At 42.7% G+C, this 22,439-nt stretch overlaps 1 protein-coding gene across 3 annotated transcripts in view; it reads right to left on the minus strand.

The window, feature by feature from the left end:
* Positions 1–22,439, minus strand: part of ARHGAP26 (Rho GTPase activating protein 26) — a 401,231-nt gene that overhangs the window by 280,539 nt on the left and 98,253 nt on the right. For all 3 annotated transcript variants that reach the window (XM_054976071.1, XM_054976070.1, XM_054976072.1), the window contains exons 3-5: positions 7,022–7,117; positions 3,293–3,354; positions 331–402 (exon numbers count right to left, since the gene is read on the minus strand). In XM_054976071.1, the coding sequence (XP_054832046.1) occupies positions 331–402; positions 3,293–3,354; positions 7,022–7,117 (230 nt within the window). The remainder of the gene's footprint in view (positions 1–330; positions 403–3,292; positions 3,355–7,021; positions 7,118–22,439) is intronic.

Genomic DNA, 22,439 nt, shown 5'->3' on the forward strand with positions numbered 1-22,439 from the left:
CAACAAACACCCTAAGAGGTGGATGGGGCTGAGAGAGCTCCTAGAAGCTGTGACTGACTCAAGGTCACCCAGCTGGCTTCAAGTGGAGGAGCAGGGAATCAAACCCTGATTAAGAGTCCCACGCTCTTAACCACTACATCAAATTGGCTCTAAAAAAGAATTTGCTATTTAAGAGTGTTAATATGATCACAAAGACTTTATAAAGAACCCCCAAAAGGCCCAAGTGACCCAAATAATCACCAATGTTTTAATCAAACATAATGTGTGACTTTCAAATCTCCACAGAGCACAAAGAATTGAAAATGAGCATTCTCCAGTTCTGCCACCTACCTTAGCAGCACCAATTTGCTCCTTACGGAATTTCTCCAAAGGTGTGATCAAGACCTCACTAGCATTCTCAATCTGACAAAAGAAAAAAAAATTAATCTCCACCTTACCAGTACTAAGCTTTCTCTCTCACACACAAATACCTTGCTCAATTACTATTTTGTCTGTATAATGTAGATCTTTTTTCATGAAATTGGTATGAGTCACAGTTTCACAGACCTTATCAGTAAGGTTTCCTATACTCAACTGTACAAAAACAAAATACATTGTAGTGTAAATACTTCAAGTAGGAACAATTCCAGACAAGTACTGTGCCTTGGTCTTACAGTTCTCTTGTTGGAGAGGTGAGGAAGTTGTGGCTAACATATTAAGTAATAGGTAGCTATTCAAAATATTGTTGCTTCATGCTCTTTTCCCTGTTAAAAACATATTGGAAAAGCCAAACCAAAACAGATACCATGATGCAACTAAAGAGTATTATGATAAATCTTACGGCTCAACTAGATGAGGCACTGATGATTTAGCATGGGATCTCCCCAATCTTTCAACTTTCTTTAAAGGCAGTTGTGAGAGGCGGGGGAACGTATGGATGAGGGCCACAATTCAGGGTAGTGGGGGGAGGGGTGGCCTCTTCCTCCTCCACCATTTCCCAGATAGAAATCCCTTGTCCCCAGAATGAGTATTAGCCCCAACAGAGGGGTAGGAAACAGGCCACTAGTACTTGGAGCCACTGTGAGCAGATTTCTATCAGGAAAATAATACGTGAAGGAAGAGTTAACATCTTGCAGTTCCAGCTCTGATCCAAATTATCACCCGGCAGCTTTTAAAGGAAATTAAATAGATGGGGACCATGTACCTTAGTTTTCATCTAGCTGAGCTCTTACAAATGAGGACAAGTAGAGTTTTTGTAGGCTACTTTCACACGTTATTGGGTAATACACTCTAAATGCACACTATAGCGGTCATTTGCAACTGGACTTCCCTTTGAGAAACGGGAAAATCCAGTTGCAAATGATTCAATGCGCTACAGCAGGGTGCATTATCTAGGGTGTGTGAAAGCACCAATAATTTCATTCCCTCTGCGCCTATGGTCTGAAACAATGTGCTCATGTAGTCTTAAATCTCAAAAATGACTATTGTTTATTAGTACTAACTTATGTCTCTCACAACTGTGTTTCACTTCGCATGCAGGCTGTTAGCCTATGACTGTAGCACTCGAAAGGTGGGTCATCAGACAGTAAGAGCAGGCCTTTACTGACAAAGAGAGCTGTGGTTCTCAAAAGCTTATGCTACAATAAAGTTGATTAGTCTTAAAGGTGCTACTGGACTCTTTACTTTCTTGACTCTTGAAAGCTCACAACCTGGAAATCTAGTTGGTCTCTAAGGTGCTACTGGACCCGAATCTTGCTCTTCTACTACAAACCAACACAGCCACTCACCTGAGTCCTACATGCTAACACTGTTATATCCGTCCCAAGGCTATTGACATACACCCCCTATTTTCTGCCCAGCAGCAAATCCCCATAACAGGTAACATGTTACTCTTGCAAAAGAAACAGGATTTTAGTGCAGCACGGACCTGCTATTGGGAAAAGGGGTTGGGGAAAAGAAACTCAAAGCCACAGTAGTCATATAAAGACTACTTTGGGTTCACAGGACTGCTACCCTGAAATATACAGAATGCTAGTGCCAGGCTTACTACATATTAATCTGAGCTAAATTTATCTCAGATTGACCTCCTGGCATTTTTGCCGTTTGAGAAAGAGAAAACAAAGATTTGTTTCGATACTTCTGTGAATGCAGCATCAAATAGTCCAATTACTGTATTAAATTCCATGCTCTTGATTGTGGTGAGTGGCTTTGTAGAGAACTGAAATCTAACATTCAGCTGTAACTGGTTTTGGGGATCCTCAAATGAATATTGTACTATTCACAATTCACTATTCCTTCTGTGCTAATGGCCATAAGACTAATGATCTCAGCTTTAAAATTAATCTTCTTAAATTAAACCCTACATTAAACACTGGTAGTAAATTTGTGAAGGCAAGACAGAGCTAGTCTGCCCACAAGCGACACAGACAACCTGCACAGAGTGGGATTTAATCTTTTGATGGCCACATTGTCCCTGCTCCCAAGCATCACTGTTTCTGCTGAGATGAGATGACCCAGTGGTGACTGAGAATCACAACATCTAAAGCTACAGGGAAGGAGAAAACAGGTTTTGGCTTTAGGAGGGGTGTAAGAGTGAATGAAAGAGAAAATCATCCTACATGAGACAGCTGTCTTTGCCTGGGGAAGGGGCAGTGGTATTTGTCTACTGCTGAGTTACTTTAAGTATCCGCACAGCAGAAAATGGGAACATAATCAGCATATTTGACCCAACTCTACAACAACTTCTACATTTGATGCTATCAGGGAAACTTTATTCCAACTGAGAGCAAAAATGTACAAACAAGCTTTAGCACATAATTGAGTCTTTGTTCTCCAAGTGCAAGACCAACTGGATTCAGTGGCAGGCAGTTCATCATGGTTTGCTGTCCCTGTTCTGCTGCCAAGACTTACTCCCAGAGGATGAATATTGCTATTCTCTGAGGCACAAAAGCTGACAATTCTGGCTGTTGAACCATACCAAGGCGACTAGCCAAAGACGGCAAGAAAAGGCAGGAAAATTCTTCACAAACCTCTTCCCATGGCCAGCAAGTATCAGAGTCTCCAATATCACACAATGTACGCAAAAGACAACCCTTATTTCTGCACATGGCTCAGTCCTGATCCATAAATTGCCTGTGCCAAGGAGAAGTTGCTCAAAGTAAGATTTTACATACCAGCCTTTTTCATCTAGAAAGCTCCAGCAAAACTGGCAGCTTTTCTAATGCTTGTTCCTATCCCCCATTCTTACTCTAAGCCCTTGATACCTCCAGTTTCCTACCCACTACTTTTGAAGAAATCGTGCTTAAATCCATACCATGCGCATGCGCTCATCTTCCAGATTTCTAAGGACAGCAGCAAACTCTTGTAGGGATTTTGCTGGGAAAGACAAAGAGATTAAGCCAAGTATGTTATTCAATTTAATTAATATGTATTAAAAATGTTATTTTTCCTAAGGGCGAAACTATTATTACCTTTTCCACAAACTGAGTGAATGAATTTACTACTTTAGCAGCACAGTGCAAAGCAGAACTACATCCTTCTAAGTTCACTGGAGTCAATGGGCTTAGAAAAGCGCAGCTGCGCTTAGGTCTGCACTGTTGGTTTCACCCATTAAAAAATAAAAATAATACAGGGTAGAGGGTGATATATAATAATAGGGGTTGTATTGTCTGCTTTTATTTAATATTGGCACTTGTTAGAGAGGACAAGGGCTTGGCTTAACACGTCTCCTTCCTCTGGCCAGCTGGCAAGAATTTTCAAGCTAACTTCTCAAGAGACCCATGCAACAAGTACAAGACTTTTAAAAATGTAATGCCAACTTCTTTGTAAATGTTTGCATTTTTTCTATTTAAAAGTTGTCTGGAAGAGGCTGTCTAGCTAAAACAAACTCCAATCATAAAACAATTACAAACAAATATGAATACTAAAACCACAATACTAATGAAATCAGCAGCAGTTCAACCAACCCATGTTGTCAACTACAGGTTGGAATATTCCTGGAGATTTGGGGGCAAAGCCTGGGGAGGGTAGCATTCAGGGAATGGAGGAAGCTCAGCAGGACGTGATGTCATAGGGTCCATTCTCTGAAGCAGCCATTTTCTCCAGGGAAACTTATTTCTGTAGTCTGGAGAACAGTTGTAATTCTGGGAGAACTCTACCTGCCCCACACTTGGAGTTTGGCAGCCCTACTTTAGCTCTACCCAATACATTTCTGAATTACAGACCTTCCACTTGTTATAATAAGGGCATTGCATAACATCATTAGTTATCTTCCTTCACTTTGAGGGCACAAATATTTAGCAGGTGATATTTCTCATGTTTCCCAATGGAAAAGTGAGGCATTGTCCCCAGAACACTGATGGTGCAATCAGGAGGGCAAAGCAAAGCACACAGGAAGACGATGGGGTGCAGCACCAGCGCATCATCAAGATGCACTGGCAGAGCACCCCGACAACTGTGTGTCCCAGCCAGGCACCAGTGCTGCAACCACACAGAGCAAGCCTCTGTACTGGCAAGGAATTAGTCAGCCCCCTAAGCCACTCCATCCCATGAATGCCCCACAGAATTGGCAGAAAGTTACACCAATAAAACTACAGTGTAGCCCACAGACAACAGAAAGGCAAAATGCTCCCCCTATGCTACAGCTACAGCCAATTACACACGCCCTCCTTAGTGGTGGCCAAAGACCCTTCCCCTCACTCAATCATAGCCCCTAGCACTGCATAAATTCCAGTCAGAATGCCCCATAGTTCAGTAAGTAGGGCACGTACTGTGGGATTCTGTCTCAGAGCTCTCTGCCCTGCACACTTCAAGCACATACATGGCACATCAGCGGCAGGAGAACCACTGAGAAGGCACTTAGCACTAACACCCAAGGGGGAGAAGCAAAGTCCACAATATGTCTCTAATATGTCTTGTTTCAGAATCAGAACCCTTACAGGCAACCCCTCTACAGGGACACAAGCTGAAGGGGTGCTTAGATGCTGACAGGTGAGCAGGAGCAGGAATCCAGCTGCTCCAATCTGGGAATCTACAATGCTGGCTCCCACACACCCAGTGCTAGCACATGAGGGTAAACTGAGCCAGGCCCACCTGACAGTAATATCATGCAATGGGGCATACTTCCAAGAAGGTGTATCCAGAAGAGCTGCCTATGATGGGGCCAGGGACACTGGCATCCCTGTACTAGGCAGTTTGCATACTCTCTTACCAGGGCCTGGCATACCCTCTCTCCCCAGTGGGGGACCAGGTACAACTGTGGTTTGGGCTGCCTGTGCTCTGTGGATCAGCTCACCAAGCAGCCACGGGACCCATGCCTTAAAGGACCAGAGCGCAGCAGCAGCAGATGGAGCAGTGGCAGAACACTTCTTCACAGGATCGGTAAGTGTCATTTGGATGGTTGCCACAAGGACCTTAAGGAGGTCCTTTGGCACCTGGACTCCCCCCCATGAGAGTGCCTTGCAGGGGACTCACAAACATGGCAGCTGGTCCCTGGTCTAGGTCAGCTCAGTCTGTCTCTGCATGGCCCCTGGGAGCAGCTCTCAAAGGCACAGGAGCCATTCCAGACAGAGGGAACTGGCAACACTATTCATCAGAGCTCATTACAATTTGCTGTTCAGTGAAGTCTGGGGTGTTCTACAACTCTGTCTCTGTTTGCTTGTTTTTGAATGGATGAGACCTGGACCACACCTCCTCCTACTCAGACCTCTTCCCCCCTCCCCCCATCTGTGACATCCCCTTTGGCTTCCTGAGGAAATCTCACCTTCATGTGTCCAGAGGGTGGGCTCTGGCTCTGGGATGCTCATGCTGGGATCACTGTTGTTGGTCTGTATTGTGACACTGCACTTCTGTTTTGTTCAGATGTATAATATAACAGAGGTCCAGTAGCATAAGACTGACTTCACATAGTCCCAAACGCACCCTCTGCTGGCTGCTGTGTCCAGCTTGCATGAGGAATGGGCTGTTGGGAGGTCCAAGGGGGTGTGTAAGTGCCTCTAGTTCAGGGACAGGTCTCTGCACCCCACACTCTCCCACAGCAGTGCTGGCAGCTGATAAGCCATGCAGCTTGGCAGTGCAGGTGTACAAGGGGCTCAGGGTGGATGGGCTCTGAGGGAGCATGATATGGCATGGAGGGGTTGTGAATGGGCCTACCTGCCAAAATGATAGATCTGCAAGGCAGCCCATCACGTGGGCCATCTTGTTCCCCTTTTTGTGGTTTGTGGGGGATTTGTGATTTTGCCTGCCTCTAGCCTCTCCTCCTGGCTTAAGAACTTTTCTGAAACCAATATGCTTATCAAAACTCTGCAACCATGACACTTACGGTCATATAAATAAATTCTACTTTTGTGTAAGAAGGAAAGATCCTTTATTTTCCACACAACCACACTCATGTGCTTACTTTTTCTGTCATACAACCATCAATAACAAAGCCTTCCTGTAGTACCAGTTAAGCAGAAGATATCTAAAGTGAAAGCTTTTGATGGCAATGAAACCCTTTTGGGGAGGCAGCAATATATAGATCACAATTGCCAAAAAAAAGAAGGTATTCTTAAGGTATAAGCTTAGGTAGAGAACACCTAAGCTCAGTGTAAGCAGAAATATAAGGAGTGTTTATTAGGGCCCTCCTGAGGAATAACTTTAAGGATATATCAGGAAGAGCTGATATATCCAAAGGTCCTAAAGGTCCAAAGGATCAGATTTTAAAAATCATTACCTTCAAACTTACCTTCATAGAGTATTTGTTTGTTTGTTTGTTTATTCCCTTCCTTTCTCCCCAATGAAAACTCAAAGCAGATTACATCATTAAGTAAAAGTCAACAATGTCTCCCTTCAACCATAGACCAACTGCTTGGGAAGACTAGATTCTTCGGAAAACTTTCTGTAGAAGCTAAAAGTACTCTTTCATTAACAAAACAGACAACACATTTGCTAATCTATCAAAGGTGGCACTTTGCATGTGTCATTTATGGATTCCTCTTCAGTTTCAACAATTAAATTAGCTGTTTGAATCAAACTTAGCTTATTCTAAAGGTCATAAACGTACCTATACATATTTCATCATCTGTTTCTGCATCACCTATACATCGAAATTTAAAATCATTCAAGGAATCTGCAAACTTTCGCTTTGCTGAAGACAGATCTGCCAAAAAAGAGAGAAAGGGAAATTGTATTAGACAATGAGCTACCGACTACCTGAATGCCACTTCCTGCTAACTTTAAAGCTGTTTCCTTCACTTCAAGCACGCTTGTGTTGAAAGTGCACAGGCCATCTCTCAGTCTTAAAAACTTATGAAAATGACGCTGAAGGAATCTGAGCTGTTGTATGAACAGCTGCAAGAACAATTTTGGGGAGGAAATAAACCTAAAAAGATCTGTTCCATTGTCCTTTTATAGAGAAGCACACACAAGTGCGTTGCTTAAAGAAAAGTTGCAGTAACACAAGCTCAATGTCAGAAAGTCTGTGAAAAGCATCACATCAACGGAAGAAGATTCCATAAAATACACACAATTTTCATAGGACATAAGACTTGTGGTATGTGTTTGTCTTAGAGAACAATCAATGTGGAAGGTGCAAAAATATTTTTTAAAACTCACCAGAAAAGAAAATGAACAGTAAAAGGTAAGATTCAGGTCCAATAGCACCTTAAATACCAACTAGATTTTCAGAGTATGAGTATTCAAGAGTCAAAAGCTCATACCCTGGAAATCTAGTTGGTCTTTTAAGGTGCTACTAGACTTGAATCTTGCTCTTCTACTATAGACCAACACCAACTTGAAACTAAGTAAAAGATAAAATGTACTAATCTGCCTTTCCCATCTAGGTCTTCTTTTGAGGGGAGGGGGGGGGGGTACTGCTATACCATTCTTTTCAACGAGGAAAGTAAAATAGTTCACCTGTTCTACATGATACCGGTCTCATATGACCAAGAATATTCCTTTGATATCAGTATCTAAATGTCATGTAGTTCTCAGAAAGGCTTTGTGGAAAAAAGGCTTTAGTGGCAGGCACAAAACATACACCAGGCATCCAAACCAAAGAAGAGATAACTTCACACATATATTGGCTCTTATCCATACCCACCAATCTACCCTTCTTATATATACTGTAACATTATGTTATCCAAGGCCATTTAGTGCCAAAACTAGAGTCTGAACCACTACTTTGATTTCCATTATTTGAGAGAGGCCAAAAAGGAAAGACACCCTGCTTTATCTAAGATGATGCCTCAAGGAAACCACCAACAGGCCGCTCAAAATTTAAGATCATACCTCAGGGCTAAAAAGTTAACAAACGAAAGCATAGCAATGCGGATTCAAAGCACTGACAGAACCTCATCTTCTGCTATCAGGTTTCTCGCCTAATGAAAGCAGATTGCCAGCTGGGGGTGGGAACCTGCGAAGCAGGAAGAATTCAGATATCCCAGTAAATCCCCAGGAATGCTACTTGTCATTAACAAGGCTAAAATAGAAAATCTTGATAGTGGCCATTTACTTTTTCTAGAAGCAGAGATGGGAAGGCACTCAGAAATCAGAAATGTGCATGATTATGGTAAACTGTAAAAACACATACAAATTAAAGGACCAGATTAAGAAGAAGAAACACACAGAAGAACTCTTCCCCAGCTCAGTCAATTCAGCTAAGAAACTGGCCTCAAGCCCTTTAGCCTAAGGCTCTTGAAGTTATCAATTGCCTGCGATTTACTCTGCAACCTGTGCATCAACAGCACATGGTCTTGCTCACTTTCACATCTGAAAAATACTAGTAAGGGACTATCATTACCATCAGCCATGAGTGTTTCCAGGTTTCCCTACTGATGGTCCCACACTTCTCCCTCCTACTTGTTTTCTTCTGCCCTACATTTTACCCTTCTTCCTCTTTCAACACAGTTGGTTTATCTACTCATATCACAATGCTAGCAAGGGAATCCTGTCTGCTATGGGCTGTGATATTCGCATAAAGACTATGCACACTTGACCTAGCAAACTTTGAGGGTTAATGGCCATCTTAGTATCTGAATAATAAAGCCATGATCAAACTATGTGGATGGCTGCTGTGGATTTTCCGGGCTGTATTGCCATGGTCTTGGCATTGTAGTTCCTGACATTTCGCCAGCAGCTGTGGCTGGCATCTTCAGAGGTGTAGCACCAAAAGAAAGATTAAGAAGAAGCAACACACTCTTTCTTTTGGTGCTACATCTCTGAAGATGCCAGCCACAGCTGCTGGCGAAGACCAAGACCACGGCTATACAGCCCGGAAAATCCACAACAACCATTGTTCTCCGGCCGTGAAAGCCTTCGACAATAAACTATGTGGAGCTTGCACATGAAGCCCTAGAATGTAACTACTTGCCTGGATACAGTGTAACATTTCCAGGGATACAACAATTTCCACCCACAGAATGTGATTTTCCTGCCTCTTCCAAGAACAGGATTTCCTTGAACCCCTGGAAATAGTCTGGATCCAACCCAATGCTTACATCACAGGACACTTCCAGTTCAGTCATTCAGTGACACATTCAGAAATGTTGTGTGGCAATCCTTGAGAACGAAGAACATACTACCAGTGATGATACTGGATAGGGCCAGAGGAAACTGCATTATCACACACACAACATATTTAAAATCACTGGGGGGAAAACCACTGGCTCCTCTGTTCTCACCAGATGTTACCCCACAAGCCTTATGTGAGTAGAACAAGACAATCCATTTAATAAAACACTTCAGATAATCCTAAACCCTTTCAAAGGTCTTGCTTGGAAAGTAGACCCACTCCTTTATTGTGTGTATGGAAAAGCTAAAACATTTTCCAAAATGGAAGGGCTCCAGAGGATTCGACACTTAATCTAACTACTCAGAAGCAATGCCAGCTTTCTGTCATACCATTCATAATAAGGAAGCTAATGTTAATTACATAAGGAGTCATTTCCTTTTCTCTAAACCGTAAACTGACCTCATGCCACTGAGGCTGTTTTCAGAGGGTTCTGCTATACTTTACTCTTCTCGCCATAAACTTAGCAATGGGCCTGGCTATTTATGCACTGTGGATTCCTAGTCAAAACGGATTTACTACAACATCATTCAACCCTACAGTGTTTGGGAGAGATCCAACTGCCCCATTCCGCCAGGGAAGGGAGAAGTGGGAAAGAGACTAGTGTAAAGCCTGGAAAGCTGCCAGACTCAAAGCACAGTAGAAGAAGTCCCTTTGCAAAACATGGGCAGACAGCAAACTGGGCTTGGCACTAGCTATATTCAAGCAATCTCTACTAACAGGGAAAATAAATTCCATTCTACAGGGTCAGGCCACACATAACTATGTTGACTGCTCTTAAGGAAGGGTGTTTTTTCATGCACTTTCCTGCTTTCAATGTGTTTTTGAGCTCTGCCTGTTTGTTGCCTCTCTTGTAAACTGCCTTGTGTCTTGACTGATGGGAGGAGATGTGTGGAAAGTAAACATTGTAATAAATAAAATCAAAACATGTGTTGACCATTCATGCCAAAACATTGCACTATGCAGTCATTGCACAGTCCAGTTCTGTCCTTTGCTTGCTTCGTTACACAAGCCATAGTTTGCCTGCCGGCCCCGCTTAGAATTGGGTTTCCATTTCTGTTTTACACAAACCATATAGATTTCGAAGCAATGGCAATCAGAGGTGAAAGCAAACAGGTGTGTGCAAGGGAAGCAGGGAGCAACAAGTACCAGGCTCAGACCTGAAAGGCCAAACCACTGTTTACCTTGGCCACAGAACAGCATCACAGGAGCAACAGCTGAAAAATATAAGACAGTGCACTGCAACCAAATCCTAGTGTTTATTTAAAATATACACAACACAGATAAAATGCTGATCAGTGTCCTGGCAGAGCAGAAAAATAATTTAATCACTAGTCAAGAAGTAAACAAATCCATCAGCTTAAATGCTGAGAAGCCCTCAAGCTCCAGTTTGGGAACAGAATAAATCAAAGTATCCAAAAGAAACATCAACAGAGTTGTTTTAGTCCAGTATGGTTTAATAAGCACAGTAATAATAGCTCCAGATATTTTGCATCCCAGAGTATTTAGGATCAAATATTATACCTGGTGATAACATATGCGTTGTTAAGTGATCCATCCCATTTTCCATGAGTACTACAAGAATTCTCCTCTTCCACCACTAGATGGTGATCTCCTACACCATTCTATGAAATGTATTAACAGACTTTCATAGGACATAAGCACAAAGGAAAGAATTCCTTTTTCCACACGCTTGACCAAAAATGTGAGACTATCATTTGAGAACTCCAGTGTTGCCAAGCAGCCCCCTCTCCTGCTTTGAGGCCTGCCATAAACTGTATTGGAGTTTCCCGCGTTGCTGATTTACTGCTACACCAAAAACTGCCCTGCACCTGTGCACTTTAATACACGTGTCAGTTTCCTGCCTGCTTGCTAGTTATCCTGCTGTTCCAATAGACTGTGTCAGTTTCCTGAATCCATGTCTGGACAACTACACTAAGGACTCTCTGGGCAGCCTTGCCCAAGCCTATATCTGGACCTCCCTGTGTGTGTTTGGACTTTATTACACGTGTGCTCCGTGCCTGCCTTGCCATACACCACGGGCTGTGCCTGTTCCCTGCTATGGACTGTGTTTCACGTGCTGTTTCCCTGCCTCCATGGAAGCCTGCCTCACCTGGGCCCCAGCGATGCTGTTAGCAGCCAGGTGCCAGCCGGGGAAAACCTCCAGCGAGCCTGACCAGGCACCCCCTGGCCAGTTCCCGCCTGGGAGCCTCCCCCGGGCCGGTCACCCAGCTTGCCCTCGCTACCGGGAAGCCTGCTAGCCAGCCCCAGCCATGCCCAGCCGGCAGCCATGTTCTTAGGCAGCCAGAAGACCTAGAGAAGAAGCCTGCTTTGGGAAGCCATTTCAGAGAAGCGGGCACACCACGTCCGCAGCGAGAGAACCTCGCCCCGCTCTGCATATCTTAAGAGCCGCCCCAGAGAAGAAGCTAAGTGCCGACCATCCCAAGCACTTAGAGAATGCATCTCAAAGAAACCTCCACATTCCAGAGCTGATGACATCAGGACAAGCCCCGTCCGCTGGAACATCCATTCAACAAGCCCGGATCTCCCCCTCCCTCCTTTGTCCCCTCTTCCTAAGGTGTCACTATAACACAATCAGATTACTAAAGTGGCCCATCTACGACATTCAGAAAGCCATTAAGACCTTTGTTCCAACCCGTGAGAACCACAAGATACAGCACCAGCCCCAGGGTACATTTTGGGGTATTTAAGCTGGCCGCCCCGGCAACATGGTGCGTACGCCTTCCCTGTCCAGACCCTTTGCTGTCTCTCTGTGGATCCAGTGCTGGCATTGGACCACCTTGCTGCTGCGTCTCTACTCCGCTTCAGGATGGTAAGTATATCCCTTATCATCGTGGGTACCTGTTAATGCGACTGTCTCTATTTTCTCACCTCTATGTTTCCTAGCTCTTGTATGTAACCTTGTATGTGTGTGCAAGTTCAGGCATACGCCACATTACTAGTAAAGACACGCTGTATTGTGATTTAGTCTGCATCTTTATTACGTGAGCGTCTGGAGAAGGGACCTTGGTATAGATGGTTAGATCCGTGCTAAGTTTAGTTCTGGACTGCTAAGCAAATTCCCCATTCAAAAGAGCAGTTCCAGTAACACCAGTTCTCTGCAATTTCCAGACATGCCTAATTATTTAATGTTAATTTTCTGCTTTAACTTCAGATTTGCTTTATTGTAAAAATTAGCCAAAAGGTAATTATACAATTATAAAGTTTGCTTGGGAAAAGAATATACATATAAATGTAATCCACTGCTCTGTACCCCAGGGTCAAGCTGAGAAGGCGGTGCTTTTCATGAAAGCTTTCAGCAAAAACTTAATAAGTTGTTGATACAATGACACCATTCTCATAACAGGATTCTCAGCTGAGATCACTGTTCTCAGGCAAAAGAAAAAGCAGTTTAACATTGTATTCAAAGTTGTGCAAAATCAGGGAATGAAAAGGCAGTCTACAGAAAATGTGAGGGAAATTTTGAGGGACATGTTACTTTCCACGAGAGCCAGCATTGTATAGTGGTTAGAGTGTCAGACTAGGATCTGGGAAACCCAGGTTTGAATCCCTGCTGTGCCACAGAAACTCACTAGGTGCCCTTGGGCCAATCACATACACTCAGCCTAACCTACCTCACAGAATTGTTGTGAGGATAAAATGGAAAATCAGAGAATGATGTAAACTGCTTTGGGTTCCCATTGTGAAGAAAGGTGTAGTATAAATGAAGTAAATAATTGTTTAAAAAATTCATGCTCATCATCCAAATAGAGAAACATCCAGAATAGCCCTGGTTTGAATACCACTCATAACTGTGTTCTGGGCCCTGGATGTTTAGTGATCTATTAAAAATTTCCATTAAAAATTGGGGTGGGGGAGTCCTTGTGGGGGGGGGGGAAGTTCTTCGTTTTTTTCCCCATGCCTTCACATCTCTAAGGGTAGATTAGTTCACTGAAAATGACTGTTGCACAAATGCTGGTTCAATTCAGACATCACCTCTACTCATGGTTTGTACTAACCATCATTCAGAACGCAAGTAATAGTTTGAACATCAAAGCACAGTTTAGAAATATTTAGGTTCTTCCCCCTTCTGCTTGACACACATTTCCACATTAAAGAGTCCCTGGAAACAAAGCACTAGCCATAACTGCAGTTTGTTAATCAAGACATAGCATCACAACACAGTTAGCAGAAACTATGGACTGAAAACCAAATATGACAGAGCCCCGCCCCCTTCACTCTTCCCACTGTGAGGCAGATTTTCCCACTCAAAATTCAGTCTCCCTGCTTTCACAGAACTGCCTCAAGTAGCGTGTTAATAGTTGTGGTTTTGAAAGTCTGTTTGTCCCACCTTGACACGCAGATATAATTTTGGCTTTTAGCCCAGCTCAGGAACTTGATGGGGAGAAGCAGGAGCCCTCTTCCTTTTTTTCACTTGGAAATGGCACTAGAGACTGTCTAAAATTTTAAAAACCCTTTATTTAACAGGCAAGGATTGAGTAAGTGTAGCCAGGGGATGGAAATGCGGACGGAAAATTTTGCTGGAATCACAGAACACACTTTGTGTAACAGGCAAAATAGTATCCTTGAAGCTTATGTTCATATATTCTTGGTTCTTAACAGTGAGACGTGCTTTATTTCATAATTTAGTAACATCAACAATGTTTCTTCAGGAAGTTTTCTATGACAGTTCAGATTTTCTGGAGTTAGCCTCTTTCTTTGTGCACCTAACTTGCTCTTTTCTTGAAATGAGAGGGTATTTCTATCTCCTAAGTGGTCTAAAACAATGTTCCCTTCACAACACACTTGGGGTCCTCCTCAGAGCCAACCCCCCTTCAAAACTGAACAGGAATTAATCTTCTTCTCAGAAGATATAACTCCACTTCTTTTTGGCTTGAAAGGGAATCTCAACCCACTACCCAATTACTCTCACCCAAAACAAACTCCCAGTTCTCTGGTATCTGTGTAAAGTGTACTTCCCCTTGTGCTGACACTTAAGTTTTTTTTCTTAGAAGTCTTTCTCAGGACAGTAATACTACAGTTAGGGCAAAGGAGTTCTTTCCTTCGCTCTAAAGGTGAACCTGTCTAACTTTTCTTGTCAGACTCCCAGACTCCAAATCCTGTCAGAAACCAACTGACTGCCTTTAGACTGGTTCTAACTAATCAATCAGAAAAGAATGAGCAGCCTGTCACTTAAGTTCTCCATTCTAGGAAATAGTTAACCCTTCCTCTCCCAGCTATCTGATTTTGCTGCACTGTAGAAACCTGCTGTTAAGTGCAATTAGTCAATTTAGATATTATGCCAAACCATAGTTTCCATTACCATGGTTTGGTGTGATGACTGAATTATATATATGATTGTGGAAGAGGTTCAATAGAAGGAAAAACACTGAAACTGGTCAGCCCGGGCAGGGCTCTCCAGTTTGGGGGGTGGGGGGCAGGACTTAGGTATGGGTGGTGGAGCTGCTCTCCTTTTAGGCTTCCCCATGTGTTCATTTGCAATCTTTTTTTAAAAAAAACCAGCATACACAAAAAATAAAGAGTGCTATAACATCACCAGTGTTGCCACCGATGACAACAGCACACTCACTGAAAATCTTGATTATTGAAGGTGCATGCCAAATAAAATAAATGGACTCCACAACTGTAAAAACGCAAAGGGAGGGCAGACATGCAGCTGAACTGTACCCATATCAATTCCAGTCCTTGGGTATCCACTGGTAAGAACATCAGGAACAAATCAAATGTGTGCAAAAGCCCTAAGTCTATTACATGGACTAGAATTACTGCAGTGACCACTGGCAAATATTCTCTCTATTATCGTTGTTCATGAATGTAAAGAGGTAGCATTGCCTGAAGATGTATCTGAAGAAGGCAGCTCTGACTCTCTAAAACCTACAGGCTGAAAATCTAGTTTCTCTCTTACAGGCCACGGGACTCAAATCTTGCTGAATTGTTTCATGAACAATTTCTTTTATAGAATGGATGCAGCAGCCACTGGCTATTAAAAAATAACTAAATATTACGTACAGCTAGGGCTGCTAATTCTGAGTTGGAAATCCTTGGAGATCTGGAGGAGTAGTCTGGAGACAGCAGGGTTTGGGGAAGGGGGGCACCTCAGCAGGGTATAATGCCAGGGAGTCCACTTTCCAAAGCAGCCGTTTTCTCCAGGAGAACTGATCTCTGTAGCCTGGGGGATCAGTTATACTTCCAGGAGATCTCCAAGCCCCACCTGGAAGAGGATCGTCCTCCATACAGCAACATGCAGGATTGAATCAAGCAACACCATCAAGTGGCACCTCTCTAAATAATATGTGATACCAAGTTAACTGCTCAAAACCAATCTGCTTGACTAAAATCCAGGTTTTAAAAAAGGATGCCACGCGTAAGAGATTTTATTAATGTGTTGGAAAATATGTAAAGCAATTTTGCCTTTTTAAGTTCCAAATCCTCCTTCCTGGTGGTGTTTACAGTAAATAGAAAAGGAACTTCTCTATTTTCTGCTTCCTGGAAGCTTCCATATACACTGCTTTCTGCTCCTATAATTATGACACACGCCAATATTCAATGACCTATAAGAAGCTCTTGCAGTGACTGCACTAGAGCTGGCTCCCAGGGACACACCAAGAGCGCAAGATGGGCCTTGTGGCCAGATAAGTTGGGCACAATTGTATGGGACTCAGCCACTATATAGTATGTGTAACACACATCCCAACAATTTAAAAAAAAAAACTTGCCAAATGTGAATTTATCCCTTTGCCAGGGAAACCAACTTCAGTCTCACAATTTGCCTTTGCACTAAAATGCATTTTAAAAAATCACTTCCTCTAAAAGCCAAAAAAGCTCACCAAAACAAAACACTTCGAAACAGACAACATGATCAAATCTATACAGCCAAGATGGCAACATCTATTCTGTCAGGCAGCATTGCTTGTTTCAAATACAACAGGCGGCATCTGCTGGTTTCCTTTTGGCAGCACTCCTTTTTCTTTCCACACAGTTCTTCTCGAGACATCAGATCTTTAGGTTAAACTATTATTTGCTAGAAAAAAAAACATATGCCAGGGAAAGACCAGACCTCTCTCTGCCCGGCAGTGGCCGTCCACAATCTCAGGCAAAGAAGGAGATCTGTCATACAATGCCAGGACCAAATAAATATTTATATGCTGTTGGGGTTACGCAGATTCTCCCTGATGGTAGTCTTCTCAAAAAGGAGACGGGATGACATCCCAGTGTCACCCTTGGACACTGGCACAGGTCAGAGCATCCTTTCATTCATAGACTCTAGATTGGATCTCACAATTCCTCATAGCTTACGGAAGAGGGGAGTGATTTCACCCCTTCAGTCCTACTGCAGCATGCTGATCCTCAAGGCTATTACTCTATGCAGGTCCTGCAAACCATGGGAATAAAATTTTCCAAGGTCAAAAATGGCTGCTGCTGGGTGGACAGGAGAGCCAAGAAGATTAAGGATCCTCATGCACTTCACAAGGTCCTTGCATTGGCTCCAACCCAGAGATTGCCTAAATATTGTAGGGTGCATAATAATGGTGACTCCAAACCAAATATTTTTAGTTAAATCTGTTATATAGCATCATAAGACAGAGACACATTGGCATTGTTTTTTACAATTTGTTTATACCACCAGAAAGTTACAAAGGGGCATTCATGCACTTAAAAAGACATGGTTGGGGGAGTACCTTGCCCTACCACACTACAGGCTGGATTGGACCCTCATTTCTTTTTTAAATCACCCACATTAGGCTTTAAAATGGTGGAGGCTCCCCGTGTCAGACACAAAGATGACATCACCCTTAGGTTAGCTCTTAGTCGTTAAGAAGAAACACATAGGTTGGTAGAAATGAAATAAAACAAGACAAGTGGATCTAGATATTAGAGTCTGCTAGAACAAGATTACATAAAAACAAGAATAAAAGGGGGAAACTGTGCATGTTGTGTCAGAGTACACATCCAGAGCATGGTCTTTTTGTACAGAACCAAATGCCCTCTCAAACGTCCTTCCATAGAAAAAAACACAGCATTACGAACTGGAGAGGGGGGATGGTTTCTGAGAATGATAACCGAAGGCCTTGAAACATCCAAGGCAATCTCTTCCTATTCCCTGCCACCATCCTGCCTGTCATCCTTTAATATGTGCATGACCATTTCCTTGCAGCACACCCCTAATACCTGTGTAAAAAAAGCCCTTTCGAGTAATTTGATTTTGCATAGTTTGCAGAAAGCCAGGAGAATAGGAGCTTTCCTGACCTCTTCAGGCAGGCCATTCCATAAGGTGGGGGCCACAACAGAGACTGCAATGTACGGACAGCTGTAGGTTTTGCCCATTTGCTGGGTGGCACCTGCAGAAGGCCCTGTTCAAATGAATGATAACTGCCATGATGGAAATGAGGGCTTCATTCAACCGCAACAACAATAACAATAAAAGAACTGACAAGATAATTATCTTGTCCTTCCAGCAGAAGCACTTTAAGAACTGTGCTTCTTCCAACACAACTCACATTAAATGGATTTTAACATGGCCACAGGGCACAAGAATTGTAGGAAACAGCCATAAAGTACTGATGTTAGGCAGGAAAAGGCATATAAAAATTCTTGTGGAGAAAGGGAGTCTACATTAAAGCATCAGTACTATTAATACTAATTATGGCAGTTTCAAAACAATAAAACCAACTGCCCGGGGATACACGTCCAGCTAGAGCAGGGGTGGGCAAATTGCGGCCCGAGGGCCACATGCGGCCCGCTACAGAGTTTTTTGTGGCCCGCCAAGACAGTCAGAAAAATTAAATGTGCTTGCAGCTATAGATGATATGAAATTAGCACAATAAATAAATTGAATAAAACTACCACTATTTAATTTATATTTATTGATTTTTATGATACAATTTATACCTTTTCTGAAATGCAAAGTTAACTAATGAATGCAACCATTTTAAAAGGTGCGGCCCTCCGCTAACCTCCGCTCCCACAAAGTGGCCCCCGAGCCAAAACAATTGCCCACCCCTGAGCTAGAGAATTTTCCTTGTTTAAAAGAATGGATTGTAAAAGCTGCTGTTCTAAAAAGAAGGCTGCTCATTCCCAATGGGTTTGTTTCCATTTAAACAATGCTGTCTCCTTAAAAGTGAAGGTAGCGTCTCACCTTTTCTACTCCAGAAAGTGTGGTCTCATCCTTAATATATTTCACAAATTATGGGCCAAAATATACACAATGCTAGTACTGAATTACTAGAGTTCTAGTCATGTAATCTGGCCCTGAAAGATAGCTGCAGGAGCACCAGTCTAGATCAGGCCCATAGGAATGGCAAAAGACAGGTTTTTCCCTCAGTCCTGCTTCCTGATAGAAAATGTCCTGACATTTTAAGCTCTGGTCAGGGGAATTTTGTGCTTTTCCCCCTGTAACAGGACTTAAAGCCCTGAGGAAGTTATTTCAAATTGGGGAAACAGCACAGGAGGAAGAGTTAAGTCACATCCTCCAGCACTCTGACTAGTTCAGTGGGCATGCACAAATATTCACAATATGTTATAAAGTTGATTCTAAAGGGGCCCAGCTCAAAAGGCCCAGATCCAAGGTCCAATTATGGTTCCTATCCTCCAGGTGGTGGTTGAAGATGTCCCGAAATTACAACTGATCTCTAGGTGACAGAGATCAGTTCCCCTGGAGGAAATGGCTGTCTGGGAAGGTGGACTCTATGGCATTAAACCCTGCTGAGATCTCTCCACAGGCTCCACCCCCCCCCCAAATCTCCAGGAATTTCCCTGCCTGGATCTGGCAACCCTAGGTCCAATCCATGTCTCTTAATTGGAAAGGACTGTGCCAGCGACAATAAGAAGTGAGCAGGGAAGAAACCTGGAAAAACTCTCAGAACTGCTCATACGAATAGAGAAGTCCAGCATTGTACTAAACAAACTTACAATATTCATCTGAAAACCACAACTGCATGTTTATGGATGCTAAATGGGAGTTGATTTGTCTGTTGAAATCCTTTATGTTAGAAAGTGTAATGAAAACCAGTTCTATTTTACACCAGAAGCTAACTATAATGACTGAATTGGGATTATAGCTCTTTAACAGTTAATAGTACCTTGGAGGGAAATGTTCCGAATCATATTACCACCCCCACCCCCACAAACACACACAGCTTCCTCTACTTTGCAAATACGTTTCTGTTCAACTGCAACAAACCTGAAGACTCAAATAAAACTCAAGAAAACTAAATTTCATAGGATTCCATGCATTCTGAAGCCCAGACCTGCTCCAGAAATTAGAGCAAGCATCTTGATGTTAATTGTTGTCTGATGAGTCAAGAGTTCTTTAGGAGACGAATGTTAGAAGAACACAATAGATAAATTATGTTTACTCTTGGTAACCCAAAAAAGCAGTTTTCAAGACCAAACTGAGGGTCAAATTACACAATACACCTGACCCGTGCCAGTTTATAAGTGCACAGTTGAACTCACAAACATACATTCAGGGAACTCACGTTTAAAAGCACTTGTTTGCTCAGTGCTACAAAAGAGGAGGAGCTTCCGATTTCCCTCCCACCCTGCTTTCACAAGGGAACAGGGAGGGTTTTTTGCCCATTTTCTCTGCTTCCTTGTGTCTTTCCTAGTGCCCCCCCCTTTCTGGTGACAAAAGCAGGATGAGAGGGGAATTGGAGCTCCTCCCACTCCTCGCAGCACTCCTTTGCAGTTTCAAGCAAATGAGCACTTTTTAAGTTGAGTTATTGCAATATATGTTTGACTACAAATCTCGCTGCACACCTGTGACCTGGCACATTCAGCCATATCGTGTACTTATTCCCTGAGTAACATTTCAAAAAACTGCTCATTAAACTTACGAAGTACTTCTCATTAACACTAGCCCCTCCCTCTAAAACTGACTGGAAAACAAATGGTAATCAAAGCCTAATCTCTGTTTTGGTTGCACCTCAGGAATACTGCCTTCAGAGCTGAGAGGCAAGTCCACTACAATTTTACTCCAACTGAACCTTTCTGTGCTCTCTTGATCTTCCACAGCCCAGAGAAACCAAACATCAAAGACCACATACAGCTGGAGAGGCTCTCTGAATATTTTCAGTGGAAACCAAATAAAGAATAGAGCTTCTAGTAAGTAAATGTGACTATTGTAGTGAACAAGCAGGGCTATTTTTAGAAATGGGTCAGGGCAGATGTGAGGATTGCTTCTCTGGTATGAGGTGGGGGGCACAGAAGCTGCAACATCAAAGAAAAGGCAATTTGAGTATTTCAAATGTGGACATATGTATCTGCTTTAAGCTGTATCAGGCCTTTGGTCTCTCCAGTCCTGTACTGTCTCCTCTGGCTAGTAACAGTTCTTACAAAGTCTCAGGCGATTCTGTTTCCCAACCCATGGTAGTTTTAAGTGGAGATTGTTTTAAGTGGAGATAACGATATAAATCATGTGCTCTATGACTGAGCTATAGGCCTCCATTAAAATTATGTATAGTTTGTGCCTAGGCAGCCTGTCATCACTATAAACAACTCCACTGGACAATCCTAGTGAGGGCAACCATGAATCTAATGATGCTAGCATAGATCTCTTTGCCATTTTACCCAGAAATCATTTTTCCTTCTTATTTGAGTTTTGATTGGAGGCAGTTAGTTCATACAACTGGCAAAAACACTGCATGCAAACACTGTCATCTCAAAAACAAGGGTGTGATTCTCCACTGCGGCATAGTTTGTGGACACAGGAAAGTTTTTGCATGTTTTAGGAGCAGCAGGTGATGCTGTCTTTGCCCTGGCACTGAGGCAGGCAAAGAAATGTGTCTTGGCTTCAGAACCTCTAGAATTAGTGCCCAGTATTTTTCTTTGTGGGGGGTACCGTTTTCTTTGTCCACATAGTCACAGTGGGCACAATATCCAGGACATCTGGTTCAAGGCACCAACAATTCATTACACTGACTTGGTGAAAACACGTAACTCCCTTGGAGACACAGCCCACCCCATATCAGATGCCATTTTTATCCCTTCCTCCCCCAATCCAATCAAAAGAAAAATCACAGCAGGCAATGTGACACAGCTAAAAACAATTCTCAAGGCTGTTTTTCAGCATTGCATTTAAAGTGAAAAAATAAAAGCATTTGTTTCCACTAATTCAACAGGACAGCTTATAAATCTTGAATCGGCAACATCACCCATGTACTAGTGTCAGAAGATACTCAGTGGTTGCTGTTACTAGCACTGAGGTGTAAAAAAAAACTGATGCTAGAATTTTAGAAGGGCACAACCAATGGAAAAATGACCCATAGCATTGTACACTAGTATCTCCACAACAACAACAGATTATTAATGGCAACATTAAACTGGCAAGACAAAACAAATGCTACAACATTAAGTACACTTACTCCAAAAGGAACAAGGATCTGTAAAGTACACAGATGGTATTTCTACACTTCCTCTCAACAAACGTTGCAGTATATTGCTTAACCAACTATATTTAAAAACAGGAAATACATGCCTTCTAAAGCATATGCCTTCCTTACTTCAAAGTTGGAAGGACAAAGAGTATGAAAAGAATATGGCTACAAGGAAAGCTATAGCCGCCTTCAGGGCGGCCAACATCAAATTTCCACTGAGAACACCTCTGGATTATTATAAAATAGGATTGCATTTTTCTCATCTTCCAACAACAGAGCCATGGGGATGGCAAAAAGGACACTTTGCCAATCTCTAACCATCAGCCCATTATACAGAAACAGAGACTGCTCTCACAATATGAAAACCAGTCCAGCATTTCTCAAGTCTACTACCAGCTTATTTTAGCTAGCTCACATTGGCTTCAATATTTTATCTCATTGTTTCTCTCTAGCCGCATAAAACAAAAAATGTATACTTGCCTCCTAGAGAATGAGTTACAAGTGGACCTAGCCATGAA

The sequence above is a fragment of the Eublepharis macularius genome, chromosome 4, assembly GCF_028583425.1.
Source record: "Eublepharis macularius isolate TG4126 chromosome 4, MPM_Emac_v1.0, whole genome shotgun sequence".
Classification (NCBI taxonomy): domain Eukaryota; kingdom Metazoa; phylum Chordata; class Lepidosauria; order Squamata; family Eublepharidae; genus Eublepharis; species Eublepharis macularius.